Genomic DNA, 18,748 nt, shown 5'->3' on the forward strand with positions numbered 1-18,748 from the left:
ACAGGAAGTTTTGGGACAAGTGGCTTCGTGCGGAAATGACAAAATAAAAGCCAAACAAGTCTGAATTTAGTAGGAAATTGCACAAAAAGATGAGCTCCTTATTTGTAATTTAATGACAATATCATTGATAAAGCTGAGTGAATTTATATTTTTCAATATTTCATTTCATTATTTTTTAAATATATTTTTACCTCCATGGAATATGTTTTATACTTTGATTTTACAGTTCTTCATTTTAAGATATTTTTTGAATTTATATTTTTCATTATTTCATTTAATATATTTTTTACCTTAATAGAATATTTTTTATGCTTTGATTTTACAGTTTTTCTTCTTAATTTTAAGATAATTTGTAAATAGTCAAAACAATTTCAAGACAGAAAGTTCTTGAATAGTAACGATAGAGCATGACATGCTGCTGTCTGATAAAGCTGGGTGAATTTATATTTGACATAATTGTATTTTATTTCATTATTTTCTTAAATATATTTTACGTCAACAGAATATTTTTTATTCTTTGATTTTACAGTTTTTCTTAAATTTTAAGATAATTTGTATATAGTCAAATTTTTTTAATGACAGAAAGTTCTTGAATAGTAACGATAGAGCGTGACATGCTGCTGTCATTGATGAAGCTGGATGAATTTATATTTTTCATTATTTAATTTAATATATTTTTACCTTAATAGAATATTTTGTATACTTTGATTTTACAGTTTTTCTCTGTAATTTTAAGATACTTTTTTTTATGGTCTTAATTTTTTTTAGGACATACAAATCTGCAATAGTAACGATAGAGCATGACATGCTGCTGTCATTGATGAAGCTGGATGTATTTATATTTTTCATTATTTAATTTCATATATTTTTACCTTAACAGAATATTTTTTAATACTTAGATTTTACAGTTTTTCTTCTAAATTTTAAGATAATTTTTAAATAGTAAACATTTTTTTATGACAGAAAGTTCTTCAATAGTAACGATAGAGCGTGACATGCTGCTGTCATTGATGAAGCTGGGTGAATTTATACTTTTCATTATTTAATTTAATATATTATTACCTTAATATAATATTTTTTATACTTTGATTTTACAGTTTTTCTCTGTAATTTTAAGATACCTTTTTTATGACAGAAAAATCTGGAATAGTAACGATAGAGCATGACATGCTGCTGTCATTGATAAAGCTGGGTGAATTCATATTTGACATAATTGTATTTTATTTCATTATTTTCTTAAATATATTTTACCCCGACAGAATATTTTTTACACTTTGATTTTACAGTTTTTTATTACCATATATATATTATTTTTTACGATAGAAAATAACTGCTGCGCCACAACGATAGTGCATGACATGCTGCTGCCATTGATGAATCACAACAGCAACACAGAAAACACGAAATTAATGTTTTTAGGCTATTTTCAACAACAGTTGTTTTATTTTCTTTTAAAAACGACACGGTTTAAGTAACGATCCAACATGATATGCTGCTGGGATTGATAAACAACAACATGTTAAAGAAGAAGATAGAACTATTTGACCGTATTTAGTAATGATAGAGCATGATATCCTGCTGTGGCAGAGTAAATACTGTACATGGGTACGTTGATGGCGTCTGGATAGTAACGATGAAGCATGACACGCTGAGAAATCACAACAGCAACAAAAGTGCGTTGATGGCGTCGGCATGGTGACGACTGAGCATGACATGCTGCTGGGTTTGATAAACAACAACAAAGTCATGAGGATATATGAATATTTGATGTAATGGTGAGGTAATGACAGAGCATGATATGCTGTTGTGCCATCATAAAAAATAATAATTATCAAGCTTGTTTTTACTTTCTATATCCACTTCATGACGCAACTAAAATGATGCTTTAAGGATGAGGAATGAATATTTGCTGGTGTAATGACAAAGCATGATATGCTGCTATGCAATCTTGGAAAAAATAACAGGTGTGTGATCACTTTCTATATCCAATGTATGTCACAAGGGAAATAATGTTTATAGGCTATTTTGAATAACAGTCGTTTTATTTTCTTTAAAAACGATCAAACATGATATGCTGCTGGGATTGATAAACAACAACGTGTTAAAAAGGGAGATAGAACTATTTGATCGGAATGGTTTGTATATCCACTTCATGTCGCAACTAAAATGGTGCTTTTAGGCTGATAAACGAGAGGAGTGTAATGACAAAGCATGATATGCTGCTGTGCTGTCATCAAAGAATCAACAAGGTCGTGATTACTTTCTATATCCACTTTGTTTTATCTTAAATGATGCTTCAGGTTATTTTTAAGAATAGTCAGCGCCCCCCCCCCCAAAAAAAACAACCTGACATTGTTTTGATAACGATGGTACATGGTATGCTGCGGACATTGATGAACGACAACACCGCAGCATTAATGAGGATAGTACGGACTGCCATGTCATCATTTCCAGGACAAAGCTACGAACTGTGGGCTTTCTGCTCCGCCGCTCCCAGTCTGTGGAACGCTCTCCCTGACCACCTGAGGGCACCACAGACTGTGGATGCTTTTAAAAAAAGGCTTAAAAAACCCTTCTTTTAAAAAAAGCCTTTTTATAGATATATGCATACTAGTTCTAGCTATTAGGTTGTTCTAGTTTTTATTTTTTTTATTACCTTTTTATTATTATTATTTTTTTCAATACGCTGTAGCACTTTGAGGTTGTTTGCTCAATGTAAAGTTTTTTTTTATAGGGATGTCCGATAATATCGGCCTGCCGATATTATCGGCCGATAAATGCGTTAAAATATAATATCGGAAATTATCGGTATCGTTTTTTTTTAGTATCTGTATCGTTTTTATTTTTTATTTATTTATTTTTTTTATTATTAAATCAACATAAAAAACACAAGATACACTTACAATTAGTGCACCAACCCAAAAAACCTCCCTCCCCCCATTTCTTTCTGTTATTAATATTCTGCTTCCTACATTATATATCAATATATATCAATACAGTCTGCAAGGGATACAGTCCGTAAGCACACATGATTGTGCGTGCTGCTGCTCCACTAATAGTACTAACCTTTAACAGTTCATTTTACAAATGTTCATTCATTACTAGTTTCTATGTAACTGTTTTTATATTGTTTTACTTTCTTTTTTATTCAAGAAAATGTTTTTAATTTAGTTATCTTATTTTATTATTTTTTTAAAAAAAGTACCTTATCTTCACCATACCTGGTTGTCCAAATTAGGCATAATAATGTGTTAATTCCACGACTGCATATATCGGTTGATATCGGTATCGGTTGATATCGGTATCGGTAATTAAAGAGTTGGACAATATCGGAATATCGGATATCGGCAAAAAGCCATTATCGGACATCCCTAGTTTTTTACAAATAAAATCTATTATTATTATTATCATTTATATTTGAACTGCATTTTACGTTGTTGATTGTTATCCGCGTCCATTAAAAAGATAAATAAAGCCCAAAATACTCACATATTTTTGTGCAAATTCCTACTAAATGTGTGTGAGTGCAGTTTTGAAGTAATTATGGAGACAAACTCTTTTAAAAGACAACAAGCTAGTTTCTTCAGTTAAGACCCAAATAATGTCAACACAACAGGAAAATACACTCAAGTCTCAGAACAGACGCGTATGTTCCAGACGGCCGGCAAAAGAACGATTCTGTTGAGGCAAAATGGCGTGCAGTACTCGGCTGCAACCTGCAGAGGCGCTGTTGGTTCCCTCCGTTAACACGACGCTCGCGTGGAAACAGGAGTTCAGCACATGGCGAGAGAGAGAGCGCATCGCTAACGAGATTTTTTTTGGACACTTTTGTTGAATTCCCATCCTGAGTACCGTACATTCCGGACTATAAGCCTTTTCCTACGCTTTACACCCTGCGGCTCCTAAAACGGGTGTTGCTAATTTATGGATTTTTCCTTCGGCCACAATGCAAATAATACAAAAAAAAAACTGGCTCACTGTTCATTTTAGAATTGATTTTAAAATCTTGCTGTTTGTTTTTAAAGCCGTGCACGGACTGGCACCTCATTATATCTCGGACCTCATCCAAATGTACACTCCTCCGTGGTATGAGGATCGAGATCCAGCTCCAGCTCGTGGTGCCCAAGGCCAGACTTAAAACCAGGGGAGACCGGGCTAAGCTCTGGAACATTCTGCCCCTCCATGTTCCAACTGCTCCCACAGTGGACTCTCTTAAGTCTCGTCTTAAGACCCACTTTTATTCTCTGGCTTTTAACACTACGTGACTTGTGTGGTTAAATGTTGATTTCTATTTATTGTTTTAATTGGTTTTACCCTTTAAAATCGTTTTTAATCATATTTATTTTTATATTGGTTTTATATTTATTTATTTTTTGTTTTTATTCAGTCATTGGTGGAGCTAAGGATAATATTTGAATATTGTTTTTAATATTGTTCATTCTGTTTAGACTGAGCTTTCAACCGGAAGTACAAGTGCCGTTCGTTTTGTCTTTTTCACTCATCGCCACGGGCGACGTCTGTAAGTTTTACAATATAACTACAACAATCCTCACGTACTACACCGTCCCATGTGCGTAAAAGTGTTTTCATTCATATGTGTCAATGGCATTAGCTAGTATGCTAACATGTTTACAAGTGTCCTTTGTTAGTATTAACTAACGCCGGGATTCTTTTTGTGTTGTTACGGTTTTGTAGATTCACCAAAAGTGAATACCACTGACAACGTCTTGCTGTGTAAATACCTCAACTCGCATTGTACTTATAGTCCGGTGCGGCTACGCTGCAAAAAGTCAGTGTTCAAAAACAAGGACAAAAAAATACAAAAATTAGGGGTTTTTTATTTGAACTAAGCAAAATTATCTGCCAATAGAAGAAGAACATTTGGCCTGTTGATTTTTGCTGAAGGATGTCAATCTATGAAATGTAGGTCTAGGTGAGACCTACGTAGAGGTTTTTGTTTCATGTCTCTAAGACGTTCCTACCGGAAGTTACAAGCAGTTTTGTTTGTGTTTTCCTCTGAGAAGCAGTTTTGTCTCTGTTTTATTCAAAAATTACGCTAGTGTGAGAAGTTTGGTGAGTTTTGAAGTATTTTAAGAGGGTCAAATTAGAGGTCAAAGAGGAAAAAATGAGTGTTTTTAGTACAATTTTGTCTTGAAGGGGAAATTGCCAACTTCCTGTTGGTTTTTGCCCGAGGATGTGAAATTATGAAATATAGGTCTAAGTCAGACCTACATAGAGGTTTTTGTTTCATGTCTCTACGACCTTCCTAGTGGGAGTTACAGGCAGTTGGTTTTTGTTTTTTCCTAGGGGGCGCTAGAGCGCAATTTTGATTTTTGGGGTTTGGTTTTTTGATTTTATGGAAATTTTCGCAGGTCCTGATGTGTGTGTCAAATTTGGTGAGTTTTGAAGCATGTTAAGTGGGTCAAATTAGCGTTTTTTGTGGCGGCGGAATAATAATAATAAATATTACAAATTCAATAGGTTCCTTTGTAACCTGTACAAAGGACTCCCTGTGGGAGTCCTTTGTACAGGGTACAGGCGGACCCTAATAATAAAGCCTTACAATTTCAATAGTGTCCTTTGTCCCTGTATAAAGGACTCCCACAGGGAGTCCTTTATACAGGGTACATGCGGACCCTAATTAAAGTGGCAAGCAGCGATGGACGGGACCGACTCTGAGGGCTCATAAAATCCAAACAGGAGCAGTAATCAAAACTCTTTCATCAACTTTTAATCAGAAGGGTTCAATCTCTCTCCTGTGCTAGTTTGAAGCCGACACGACAAACGCGCTCAGAGGATAAAATGTTTTAAAAAAGGTGACTTTTTTTACTCAACTTTTGTTTTGAAGGGGGAATTGCAAACTTCCTGTTGATTTTTGCCGGGGGTTGTCAGCGCATGAAATCTAGGTCTAAGTGAGACCTACATATAGGGGACGGCGTGGCGAAGTTGGTAGAGTGGCCGTGAAAGCAATCGGAGCGATGGACGGGACCGACTTTGAGGGCTCATAAAATCCAAACCGGAGCAGTAATCAAAACTCTTTCATCAACTTTTAATCAGAAGGGTTCAATCTCTCTCCTGTGCTAGTTTGAAGCCGACACGACAAACGCGCTCAGAGGAGATAATGTTTGAAAATAGGTGACTTTTTTTACTCAACTTTTGTTTTGAAGGGGGAATTGCAAACTTCCTGTTGATTTTTGCCGGGGGTTGTCAGCGTATGAAATCTAGGTCTAAGTGAGACCTACATAGAGGTTTTTGTTTCATGTCTCTACGACATTCCTACTGGGAGTTTGTCTGTGTTTTCTTCCTAGGGGGGCGCTAGAGCGCAATTTTGAGTTTTGGGATTGTTTGTTTTTTGATTAGATCGCAATTTTCGCCAGTCCTGATGTGTGTGTCCAATTTGGTGAGTTTTGAAGCATGTTAAGGGGGTCAAATTACAGCTCAAAGAGGCGGCGGTATTATAATTAAACGCTAGAAATACAATAGGGTACTCGGTCCCTAATTAGCTAACCTCAATGAACCCAAAAATAGCTTAAAATAAGTATATTCTCGCTAATAACAAGTGCACTTTTCTTGGTAGAAAAAAAGAGACATTTTTGCTCAATATGTTGAAAAATATTCTTAAATTAATTAAATGCTAGTGCCATTATCTTGACATAATGATATTACATTTCTTGAAACCAGCAAACTTATACTAAAAACTAATTTATTGTTGTTAATGGAAAGACAACAAGGCAAGCACTTGTTACTCTCGGGGTCTCCTAGCAGCTCAGGCAAATCATATTGTCTAAAAATGCATTTTTCCATGGATAACATGACATCATCACGCCAAGTGCGTGCTCTTTTTAGTCAATTAGTGCACATATATACAAAAACAAAACATTTTAATTGTAATTTTGCAGTATTCATCTGAATGTGCATGAACTATTTCTGTTCATATTTGTTTGAAATGTCAAATGTTGAAATATTAACTGTCAGTTTACTGTACTGTGCCAACTGTACTACTATATGAGTACATAATTAGGGTTCGCATGTACCCTGTATAAAGGACTACCTGTTATACAGGTACAAAGGAACCTATTGAAATTGTAAGGTTGATTATTATTTCGCAGCTTTGCGCACTACTTTGCCCTCCTTAACATGCTTCAAAACTCACCAAATGTTATACAAACATAGAAAAACTGGGACTGCACACTTTAGTGAAAAAAAAAAACAAACCCCAAAAATCAAACTTGCGCTCTAGCGCCCCCTAGGAAAAAAACAAAAACAAACTGCCTGTAACTCCCACTAGGAAGGTCGTAGAGACATGAAACAAAAACCTGTATGTAGGTCTCACTTAGACCTACAATTCATAATGTCACATCCTCGGGCAAAAACCAACAGGAAGTTGGCAATTTCCCCTTCAACACAAAAAATGACTAAAAACACTCATTTTTGTCTCTTTGAGCTGTAATTTGACCCCTTTAAAATACTTCAAAACTCACCAAACTTTTTACACACATCGTGACTGGTGGAAATTGCGATCTAAAAAAAAACCGAACCCCGAAACTCAAAATTGCGCTCTAGCGCAATTTTTGAATAAAACAGAGACAAAACTGCTTCTCAGAGGAAAACACAGACAAAACGGCTTGTAACTTCCGGGTAGGAACGTTTTAGAGACATGAAACAAAAACATCTACGTAGGTCTCACTTAGACCTACATTTCATGGATTGACATCCTTCAGCAAAAATCAACAGGAAGTTTGATATCCCCACTTCAAAACAATTTTTTTTTAAAAAGCGGTCACCAAACATCAAACATTATCTCCTCTGAACGCGTTTTTGTCGTTTTGGCTTCAAACTACTACAGGAGAGAGATTGAACCCTTCTGATTAAAAGTTGGCGAAAGCGTTTTAATAAGTGCTACGGTTTTGATTTTACGAGCCTTCAAAGAAAAGAACCACTGGGAAAAAAACACAGACACAACTTCCTCTAACTCCCAGTACGAATATCGTAGAGACATGCAACAAAAACCTCTATGTAGGTCTCACTCAGGACTACCATTGGACAAAAGTATTGGGACACCTAGGACTAGCACCTGCCAAAATGCGGACCCGACCAACGCTGCTTGCAGCTTTAATTTCTATTGTTTCATTGAAAATAAAACAGCAAAGTCCATTTGGCTGTCATCTGTTTTAATTATGAGACACAATTGTGTCAAAGTCAGGATTTTTTTCCCTTTCATGCTTGAAATAAGAAATGATTACTTTAAAAAAGTAGTTTTATACTTGTGAGTGTTGATGACGCAGCTTTGCAACAGTTGATATTCTAGTTTCAAGCATGTTTTACTCGATATAGCTCATCAAATCTCATCAAACAAGCTGTAATATCTTACTGAGATCATTTAGGAGCAAAACAAGTAAAACACTCTAACATCAAATCTGCTTAGTGAGAAGAATGATCTTATCAGACAAAAAATAATTAATAATCAGCCTTATTTGAGATACTTCATCTTACTTAGATTTCACTTTTGTGAAAATATGAGTTTTCTTCTCAAATTGAGTGGGCGTGGCTTATTTCGGGGAACATACGGTCTCTCAGGAGGACATGGTCCACTCAAGCCTTATAACGGCAACACGCGGGCTCTCGCTTGTGCGATGTGTTGAAGTGCGATCACAAACATCATTTATCACAATGGTCCGCTATGGAATGAACATCTATTTTTTTAAAAAAAGACAATACCAGTGGTACATAAGCGACGCATTAAGTCACGGTAAGCGCAATTCCACAGTACGTAACAATTCGGAGTGCGTAAAAAGACGTCGCCATGACGACTCTTTAAAGAGAGGAGGAGCTTTGGAAATCTCTTACACTTCACAGTGAGGAATGAACAGTGCAATCAAGCATGGAAGTATTGCTAGTAAACCACAGTTGTCATTGTCTCGTAGTGGTTCAAATACATGGAGGACATTAAATGTGCTGTGTTTTCTACATTGTGTGTGTGTGTGTGTGTGTGTGTGTGTGTGTGTGTGTGTGTGTGTGTGTGTGTGTGTGTGTGTGTGCGCTTTCACCTGTCAGGGTTGCTTCAAAAATGGGATTTGTTTTGGGGAGGCAAAGTGGCATAGAAGGAAGGAATCCAAAGTGGTTGGTCCTAAAGTGAAGGCAAAGTTAAGACAGCACCTGCAACGTTGTGCTTCCGGGACAAAAACATTGTCGTGCCGTACGAAAGGCACAACTCCTTGTCAGTCAAAAAGTCCGTCGACATGACAACGACATCTCGTATTGCTCTTTGGTGAGGTTTGGTGAGGTTACCGCTGAATGGTTCCCAGCTTTGAGGCGCTTGTATGACATCATCAGACGTACGGGATAAGGCAGACGGGCGGATGGAAGCTTTGCGAGCAGTGCTGGAGGTCCAGGGGCCCCGAGCGGGGGCCCCCGCCTCGTTTCCTGAAGGTGAGCTGAGCGAGGTGGTGAGGGGGGGGGGGGGGGTCACATGGAGTCGCTGTCATGCTCCATTGGCTCATCTGGAAGGCTGCAACACACACACACACACACACACACACACACACACACACACACACACACACACACACACACACACACACACACACACACACACACACACACACGCGCACACACACAAATTTGTTACCTTCCTGAGACCTGAGAAAAATGCCTACCTCTTTAGGACCAGCCTTTCTAGATATATAAAGATGTGTATTTACAACATGAATAATATATACATACTATGCAAATAAAACAAGCTTGTTGTAAAAAACGAGTTGGAATTTCACAAGAAAAAGTTCACAATTTCACAAGAAAAACTTTTGTGGCAGTATTGTATTAAAAGTCGTCATTTTACTCGGCGCAAGTCAAAATTTGACAAGAAAAACTGAACATTTGTGCAATATTATGATACAAGTTGGAATTTTATTTAATAACAGTCGCAATTTTACAAGAAAAGCTTAACATTTTGGCGATTTTATGAAAAGAGGCGTAATTTTACTCGACAAATGTCACAATTTAATAAGAACACTTCAAAATTTGGGCAATGTTATAATAACAATCGGCATTTTACTCAAAAAATGTCACTATTTTATATAAAAAATATAAAAAAAGCTTGTTGTGAAAAACGAGTTGGAATTTCACAAGAAAAAGTTCACAATTTCACAAAAAAAACTTGGAATTGTGGCAGTATTATAATAAAAGTTGTCATTTTACTCGACGCAAGTCGACATTTTACAAGAAAAACTGAACATTTGTGCAATATTATGATCCACCCATCCATTTTCTACCGCTTATTCCCTTCGGGGTCGCGGGGGGCGCTGGAGCCTATCTCAGCTGCAATCGGGCGGAAGGCGGGGTACACCCTGGACAAGTCGCCACCTCATCGCAGGGCCAACACAGATAGACAGACAACATAAAAGTTGGAATTTTACTCAAAAACAGTCGCAATTTTACAAAAAAAAACTTAAAATTTCGGCAATTTTATGAAAAGAGTCGTAATTTTACCCGACAAAAGTCACAATTTTATAAGAACACTTCAAAATGTGGGCAATGTTATGATAATAATCGCAATTTTACTTGGCAAAATGATGACAAAAGTCATAATTTTACTCAAAAAATGTCACTATTTTATATAAAAAATATAAGAAAAGCTTGTTGTGAAAATGAGTTGGAATTTAACAAGAAAAAGTTCACAATTTCACAAGAAAAACTTAGAGTTGTGGCAGTATTATAATAAAAGTTGTCATTTTACTCGACGCAAGTCAACATTTTACAAGAACAACTGAACATTTGTGCAATATTATGATACAAGTTGGAATTTTACTCAAAAACAGTCGCAATTTTACAAAAAAAACTTAAAATTTCGGCAATTTTACGAAAAGAGTCGTAATTTTACGCGACAAAAGTCACAATCTTATAAGAAAACTTCTAAATTTGGGCAATGTTATAATAATAATCTGAAATTTACTTGGCAAAATGATGACAAAGTCATAATTTTACTCAAAAAGTGTCACTATTTTATATAAAAAATATAAAAAAGCTTGTTGTGAAAAATTAGTTCCTCTTTAGGACCAGCCTTTCTAGATATATAAAGATGTGTATTTACAACATTAATAATATATACATATTATGCAAATATAAACAAGCTTGTTGTGAAAAATGAGTTGGAATTTCATAAGAAAAAGTTCACAATTTCACAAGAAAAACTTAGAATTGTGGCAGTATTGTAATAAAAGTCGTCATTTTACTCGGCGCAAGTCGACATTTTACAAGAAAAACTGAACATTTGTGCAATATTATGATACAAGTTGGAATTTTACTCAATAACAGTCGCAATTTTTCAAGAAAAGCTTAAAATTTCATAAATTTTATGAAAATAGTCGTAATTTTAAGCGACAAAAGTCACAATCTTATAAGAAAACTTCGGAATTTTGGCAATTTTATGAAAAGAGTCGTAATTTTACCCGACAAAAGTCAAAATTTTATAAAAAAAACGTCTAAATTTGGGCAATGTTATAATAATAATAATCAGAATTTTATTTGGCAAAATGATGACAAAAGTCATCATTTTACTCAAAAAGTGTCACTATTTTATATAGAAAATATAAACAAGCTTGTTGTGAAAAATTAGTTCCTCTTTAGGACCAGCCTTTCTAGATATATAAAGATGTGTATTTACAACATTAATAATATATACATACTATGCAAATATAAACAAGCTTGTTGTGAAAAATGAGTTGGAATTTCACAAGAAAAAGTTCACAATTTCACAAGAAAAACTTAGAATTTTGGCAGTATTGTAATAAAAGTCGTCATTTTACTCGGCGCAAGTCGACATTTTACAAGAAAAACTGAACATTTGTGCAATATTATGATACAAGTTGGAATTTTACTCAATAACAGTCGCAATTTTACAAGAAAAGCTTAAAATTTCGGCAATTTTACGAAAAGAGTCGTAAATTTACGCGACAAAATTCACAATCCTATAAGAAAACTTCGGAATTTTGGCAATTTTATGAAAAGAGTCGTATTTTACCCGACAAAAGTCACAATTTTAGCTTAACATTTCGTCAATTTCCTAAAAAGTCGTCATTTTACGCGACAAAAGCCACAATTTTATTAAGAACACTTCAAAATTTGGGCAATGTTATAATAATAATCGGAATTTTACTTGGCAAAATGATGACAAAAGTCATCATTTCACTCAAAAAATTTCACTATTTTATATAAAAAATATAAAAAAGCTTGTTGTGAAAAATGAGTTGGAATTTCACAAAAAAAGTTCACAATTTCACAAGAAAAACTTAAAATTGTGGCAGTATTACAATAAAAGTCGTCATTTTACTCGGCGCAAGTCAAAATTTGACACGAAAAACTGAACATTTGTGCAATATTATGATACAAGTTGGAATTTTACTCAAAAAAAGTCGCAATTTTACAAGAAAAGCTTAAAATTTCGGCAATTTTCCGAAAAGAGTCGTCATTTTACACGACAAAAGTCACAATCTTATAAGAAAACTTCGGAATTTTGGCAATTTTATGAAAAGACTCGTAATTTTACCCGACAGAAGTCAAAATGTTATTAAAAAACTTCTAAATTTGGGCAATGTTATAATAATAATCTGAAATTTACTTGGCAAAATGATGACAAAGTCATAATTTTTCTCAAAAAGTGTCACTATTTTATATAAAAAATATAAAAAAGCTTGTTGTGAAAAATTAGTTCCTCTTTAGGACCAGCCTTTCTAAATATATAAAGATGTGTATTTACAACATTAATAATATATACATACTATGCAAATATAAACAAGCTTGTTGTAAAAAACGAGTTGGAATTTCACAAGAAAAAGTTCACAATTTCACAAGAAAAACTTTTGTGGCAGTATTGTAATAAAAGTTGTCATTTTACTCGGCGCAAGTCAAAATTTGACAAGAAAAACTGAACATTTGTGCAATATTATGATACAAGTTGGAATTTTACTCAAAAACAGTTGCAATTTTACAAGAAAAGCTTAACATTTCGGCAATTTTCCGAAAAGACAAAAGTCACAATTTTATAAGAACACTTAAAAATGTTGGGCAATGTTATAATAATAATCAGAATTTTACTTGGCAAAATGATGACAAAAGTCATCATTTTACTCAAAAAGTGTCACTATTTTATACAAAAAAGCTTGTTGTGAAAAATTAGTTGGAATTTAACAAGAAAAAGGTCACAATTTCACAAGAAAAACTTAGAATTGTGGCAGTATTACAATAAAAGTCGTCATTTTACCCAACCCAAGTCAACATTTTACAAGAATAACTGAACATTTGTGCAATATTATGATAAAAGTTGGAATTTTACTCAATAACAGTCGCAATTTTTCAAGAAAAACTCAAAATTTCGGCAATTTTCCGAAAAGAGTCGTCATTTTACGCGACAAAAGTCACAATCTTATAAGAAAACTTCGGAATTTTGGCAATTTTATGAAAAGACTCGTAATTTTACCCGACAGAAGTCAAAATGTTATTAAAAAACTTCTAAATTTGGGCAATGTTATAATAATAATCTGAAATTTACTTGGCAAAATGATGACAAAGTCATAATTTTTCTCAAAAAGTGTCACTATTTTATATAAAAAATATAAAAAAGCTTGTTGTGAAAAATTAGTTCCTCTTTAGGACCAGCCTTTCTAGATATATAAAAATGTGTATTTACTACATTAATAATATATACATACTATGCAAATATAAACAAGCTTGTTGTGAAAAATTAGTTCCTCTTTAGGACCAGCCTTTCTAGATATATAAAGATGTGTATTTACAACATGAATAATATATACATACTATGCAAATATAAACAAGCTTGTTGTGAAAAACGAGTTGGAATTTCACAAGAAAAGGTTCACAATTTCACAAGAAAAACTTAGAGTTGTGGCAGTATTATAATAAAAGTCGTCATTTTACTCGGCGCAAGTCGACATTTTACAAGAAAAACTGAACATTTGTGCAATATTATGATACAAGTTGGAATTTTACTCAATAACAGTCGCAATTTACAAGAAAAGCTTAACATTTTGGCAATTTTATGAAAAGAGTCGTAATTTTACCCGACAAAAGTCACAATTTTATAAGAACACTTAAAAATGTTGGGCAATGTTATGATAATAATCGGAATTTTGCTCGGCAAAATGATGACAAAAGTCATCATTTTACTCAAAAAATGTCACTATTTTATATAAAAAATACAAAAAAAGCTTGTTGTGAAAAATGAGTCGGAATTTAACAAGAAAAAGTTCACAATTTCACAAGAAAAACGTAAAGTTGTGGCAGTATTACAATAAAAGTCATCATTTTACTCGACGCAAGTCAACATTTTACAACAAAAACTGAACATTTGTGCAATATTATGATACAAGTTGGAATTTTACTCAATAACAGTCGCAATTTTACAAGAAATTCTTAAAATTTCGGCAATTTTCCGAAAATTTTACGCGACTAAAGTCACAATCTTATAAGAAAACTTTGGAATTTTGGCAATTTTATGAAAAGAGTCGTAATTTTACCCGACAAAAGTCACAATTTTATAAGAACACTTCAAAATTTGGGCAATGTTATGATAATAATCGCAATTTTACTTGGCAAAATGATGACAAAAGTCATAATTTTACTCAAAAAATTTCACTATTTTATATAAAAAATATAAGAAAAGCTTGTTGTGAAAATGAGTTGGAATTTAACAAGAAAAAGTTCACAATTTCACAAGAAAAACTTAGAGTTGTGGCAGTATTATAATAAAAGTTGTCATTTTACTCGACGCAAGTCAACATTTTACAAGAACAACTGAACATTTGTGCAATATTATGATACAAGTTGGAATTTTACTCAAAAACAGTCGCAATTTTACAAGAAAAACTTAAAATTTCGGCAATTTTACGAAAAGAGTCGTAATTTTACACAACAAAAGTCACAATCTTATAAGAAAACTTCTACATTTGGGCAATGTTATAATAATAATCTGAAACTTACTTGGCAAAATGATGATAAAGTCATAATTTTACTCAAAAAGTGTCACTATTTTATTTAAAAAATATAAAAAAGCTTGTTGTGAAAAATTACTTCCTCTTTAGGACCAGCCTTTCTAAATATATAAAGATGTGTATTTACAACATTAATAATATATACATACTATGCACATATAAACAAGCTTGTTGTGAAAAACGAGTCGGAATTTCACAAAAAAAGTTCACAATTTCACAAGAAAAACTTAGAATTGTGGCAGTATTACAATAAAAGTCGTCATTTTACTCGACGCAAGTCAACATTTTACAAGAACAACTGAACATTTGTGCAATATTATGATACAAGTTGGAATTTTACTCAAAAACAGTCACAATTTTACAAGAAAAGCTTAAAATTTCGGCAATTTTCCGAAAAGAGTCGTAAATTTACGCGACAAAAGTCACAATCTTATAAGAAAACTTCGGAATTTTGGCAATTTTATAAAAAGACTCGTAATTTTACCCGACGGAAGTCAAAATGTTATTAAAAAACTTCTAAATTTGGGCAATGTTATAATAATAATCTGAAATGTACTTGGCAAAAGGATGACAAAGTCATAATTTTTCTCAAAAAGTGTCACTATTTTACATAAAAAATATAAAAAAGCTTGTTGTGAAAAATTAGTCCATCTTTAGGACCAGCCTTTCTAGATATATAAAGATGTGTATTTACAACATTAATAATATATAATTTACATTAATATATACAATAACAATCGGAATTTTACTTGGCAAATTTTACTCAAAAAATGTCACTATTTTATATGAAAAAATACAAAAAAGCTTGTTGTGAAAAACGAGTTGGAATTTAACACGAAAAAGGTCACAATTTCACAAGAAAAAGGTCACAATTTCACGAGAAAAACTTAGAGTTGTGGCAGTATTATAATAAAAGTCGTCATTTTACTCGACGCAAGTTGGAATTTTACTCAAAAACAGTCGCAATTTTACAAGAAAAACTCAAAATTTCGGCAATTTTCCGAAAAGAGTCATCATTTTAAGCGACAAAAGTCACAATCTTATAAGAAAACGTCGGAATTTTGGCAATTTTATGAAAAGAGTCGTAATTTTACCCGACAAAAGTCAAAATTTTATTTAAAAAATTCTAAATTTGGGCAATGTTATAATAATAATCTGAAATTTACTTGGCAAAATGATGACAAAGTCATAATTTTACTCAAAAAGTGTCACTATTTTATATAAAAAATATAAAAAAGCTTGTTGTGAAAAATTAGTTCCTCTTTAGGACCACCCTTTCTAGATATATAAAGATGTGTATTTACAACATTAATAATATATACATACTATGCAAATATAAACAAGCTTGTTGTGAAAAATGAGTTGGAATTTCACAAGAAAAACTTAGAATTGTGGCAGTATTATAATAAAAGTTGTCATTTTACTCGGCGCAAGTCAAAATTTGACAAGAAAAACTGAACATTTGTGCAATATTATGATACAAGTTGGAATTTTACTCAATAACAGTCGCAATTTACAAGAAAAGCTTAAAATGTTGGCAATTTTATGAAAATAGTCGTCATTTTACCCGACAAAAGTCCACAATTTTATAAGAACACTTCAAAACGTTGGGCAATGTTATGATAATAATCGGAATTTTGCACGTCATCATTTTACTCAAAAAATTTCACTATTTTATATAAAAAATACAAAAAAAGCTTGTTGTGAAAAATGAGTTGGAATTTAACAAGAAAAAGTTCACAATTTCACAAGAAAAACTTAGAGTTGTGGCAGTATTATAATAAAAGTTGTCATTTTACTCGACGCAAGTCAACATTTTACAAGAAAAACTGAACATTTGTGCAATATTATGATACAAGTTGGAATTTTACTCAATAACAGTCGCAATTTTTCAAGAAAAGCTTAAAATTTCGTCAATTTTCTGAGAAGAGTCGTCATTTTACCTGACAAAAGTCACAATCTTATGAGAAAACTTCGGAATTTTGGCAATTTTATGAAAAGAGTCGTATTTTACCCGACAAAAGTCAAAATTGTATAAATAAACTTCAAAATGTTGGCAATGTTATAATAATAATCTGAAATTTACTTGGCAAAATGATAACAAAAGTCATAATTTTACTCAAAAAGTGTCACTATTTTATATAAAAAATATAAAAATGCTTGTTGTGAAAAATTAGTTCCTCTTTAGGACCAGCCTTTCTAAATATATAAAGATGTGTATTTACAACATTAATAATATATACATACTATGCAAATATAAACAAGCTTGTTGTGAAAAACGAGTTGGAATTTCACAAAAAAAAGTTCACAATTTCACAAGAAAAACTTAGAATTGTGGCAGTATCATAATAAAAGTCGTCACTTTACTCGGAGCAAGTCAAAATTTGACATGAAAAACTGAACATTTGTGCAATATTATGATACAAGTTGGAATTTTACTCAATAACAGTCGCAATTTTACAAGAAAAGCTTAACATTTTGGCAATTTTATGAAAAGAGTCGTAATTTTACCCGACAAAAGTCACAATTTTATAAGAACACTTCAAAATGTGGGCAATGTTATAATAATAATCGGAATTTTACTTGGCAAAATGATGACAAAAGTCATCATTTTACTCAAATGTCACTATTTTATATAAAAAATACAAAAAAAGCTTGTTGTGAAAAATGAGTTGGAATTTAACAAGAAAAAGTTCACAATTTCACAAGAAAAACTTAGAGTTGTGGCAGTATTATAATAAAAGTTGTCATTTTACTCGACGCAAGTCGACATTTTACAAGAAAAACTGAACATTTGTGCTATATTATGATACAAGTTGGAATTTTACTATGCAAATATAAACAAGCTTGTTGTAAAAAATGAGTTGGAATTTAACAAGAAAAAGGTCACAATTTCACAAGAAAAACTTAGAATTGTGGCAGTATTATAACAAAAGTCGTCATTTTACTCAACGTAAGTCAAAATTTTACAAAAAAAAAGGAACATTTGTGCAATATTATGATAAAAGTTGGAATTTTACTCAATAACAGTCGCAATTTTACAAGAAAAGCTTAACATTTAGGCAATTTTCCGAAAAGAGTCGTAATTTTACGCGACAAAAGTCACAATTTTATAAGAAAACTTCGGCATTTTGGCGATTTTATGAAAAGAGTCGTAATTTTACCCGACAAAAGTCAAAATTTTATAAGAACACTTCAAAATTTGGGCAATGTTATAATAATAATCGGAATGTTACTTGGCAAAATAATGCCAAAAGTCATCATTTTACTCCAAAAATGTCACTATTTTACAAGAACAACCAAAAAAAATTGGCAATATTGTGATACAAGTCAGAATTTTATATGACAAATGTCACCATTTTGCGTTAAAAAGGTAATAATTTTACATAAAAAAGTAAATATTTTGCATAAAAAAGTAAAGATTTTACGAGAGAATATTGCAATATTACAGAAACAGAAAGAATATGAGAAATTCTTCCCAATTTGATAGGAAAAAAGTTGATGCATTGTGAGAAAAAGACTGCTTTTAGTTCATGTTTTATTTTTTCTGTAATTGGTTTTAATTTTCATTATTTACTTCACGTTATTACAGTATGTCTCTATATACATTTTTTTCATTTTTTTATTTTATTTATTTTGGCCAAAGGTAGCGCATTTCAATTTCTTACACACACTTAATCCAAGTGAAGATGATTTGATGCCACAAACATTAGTAATGAACAAGCATGATATGCTGCTGGGAG

The 18,748-nt window shown here is 32.6% G+C and overlaps 1 protein-coding gene across 8 annotated transcripts in view; it reads right to left on the bottom strand.

Moving 5' to 3' along the window:
- Positions 1–7,869: 7,869 nt before the first annotated feature.
- The window catches only part of LOC133653267 (histone deacetylase 7-like), a 306,865-nt gene continuing 295,986 nt past the window's right edge, over positions 7,870–18,748 (bottom strand). For all 8 annotated transcript variants that reach the window (XM_062052360.1, XM_062052359.1, XM_062052358.1 and 5 more), the window contains one exon: positions 7,870–9,508. In XM_062052360.1, coding sequence (XP_061908344.1) covers positions 9,466–9,508 — 43 coding nt within the window. In that variant the 3' untranslated portion in view covers positions 7,870–9,465. The remainder of the gene's footprint in view (positions 9,509–18,748) is intronic.

Source organism: Entelurus aequoreus, linkage group LG07 (assembly GCF_033978785.1).
Source record: "Entelurus aequoreus isolate RoL-2023_Sb linkage group LG07, RoL_Eaeq_v1.1, whole genome shotgun sequence".
In the NCBI taxonomy this organism is placed as follows: Eukaryota; Metazoa; Chordata; class Actinopteri; order Syngnathiformes; family Syngnathidae; genus Entelurus; species Entelurus aequoreus.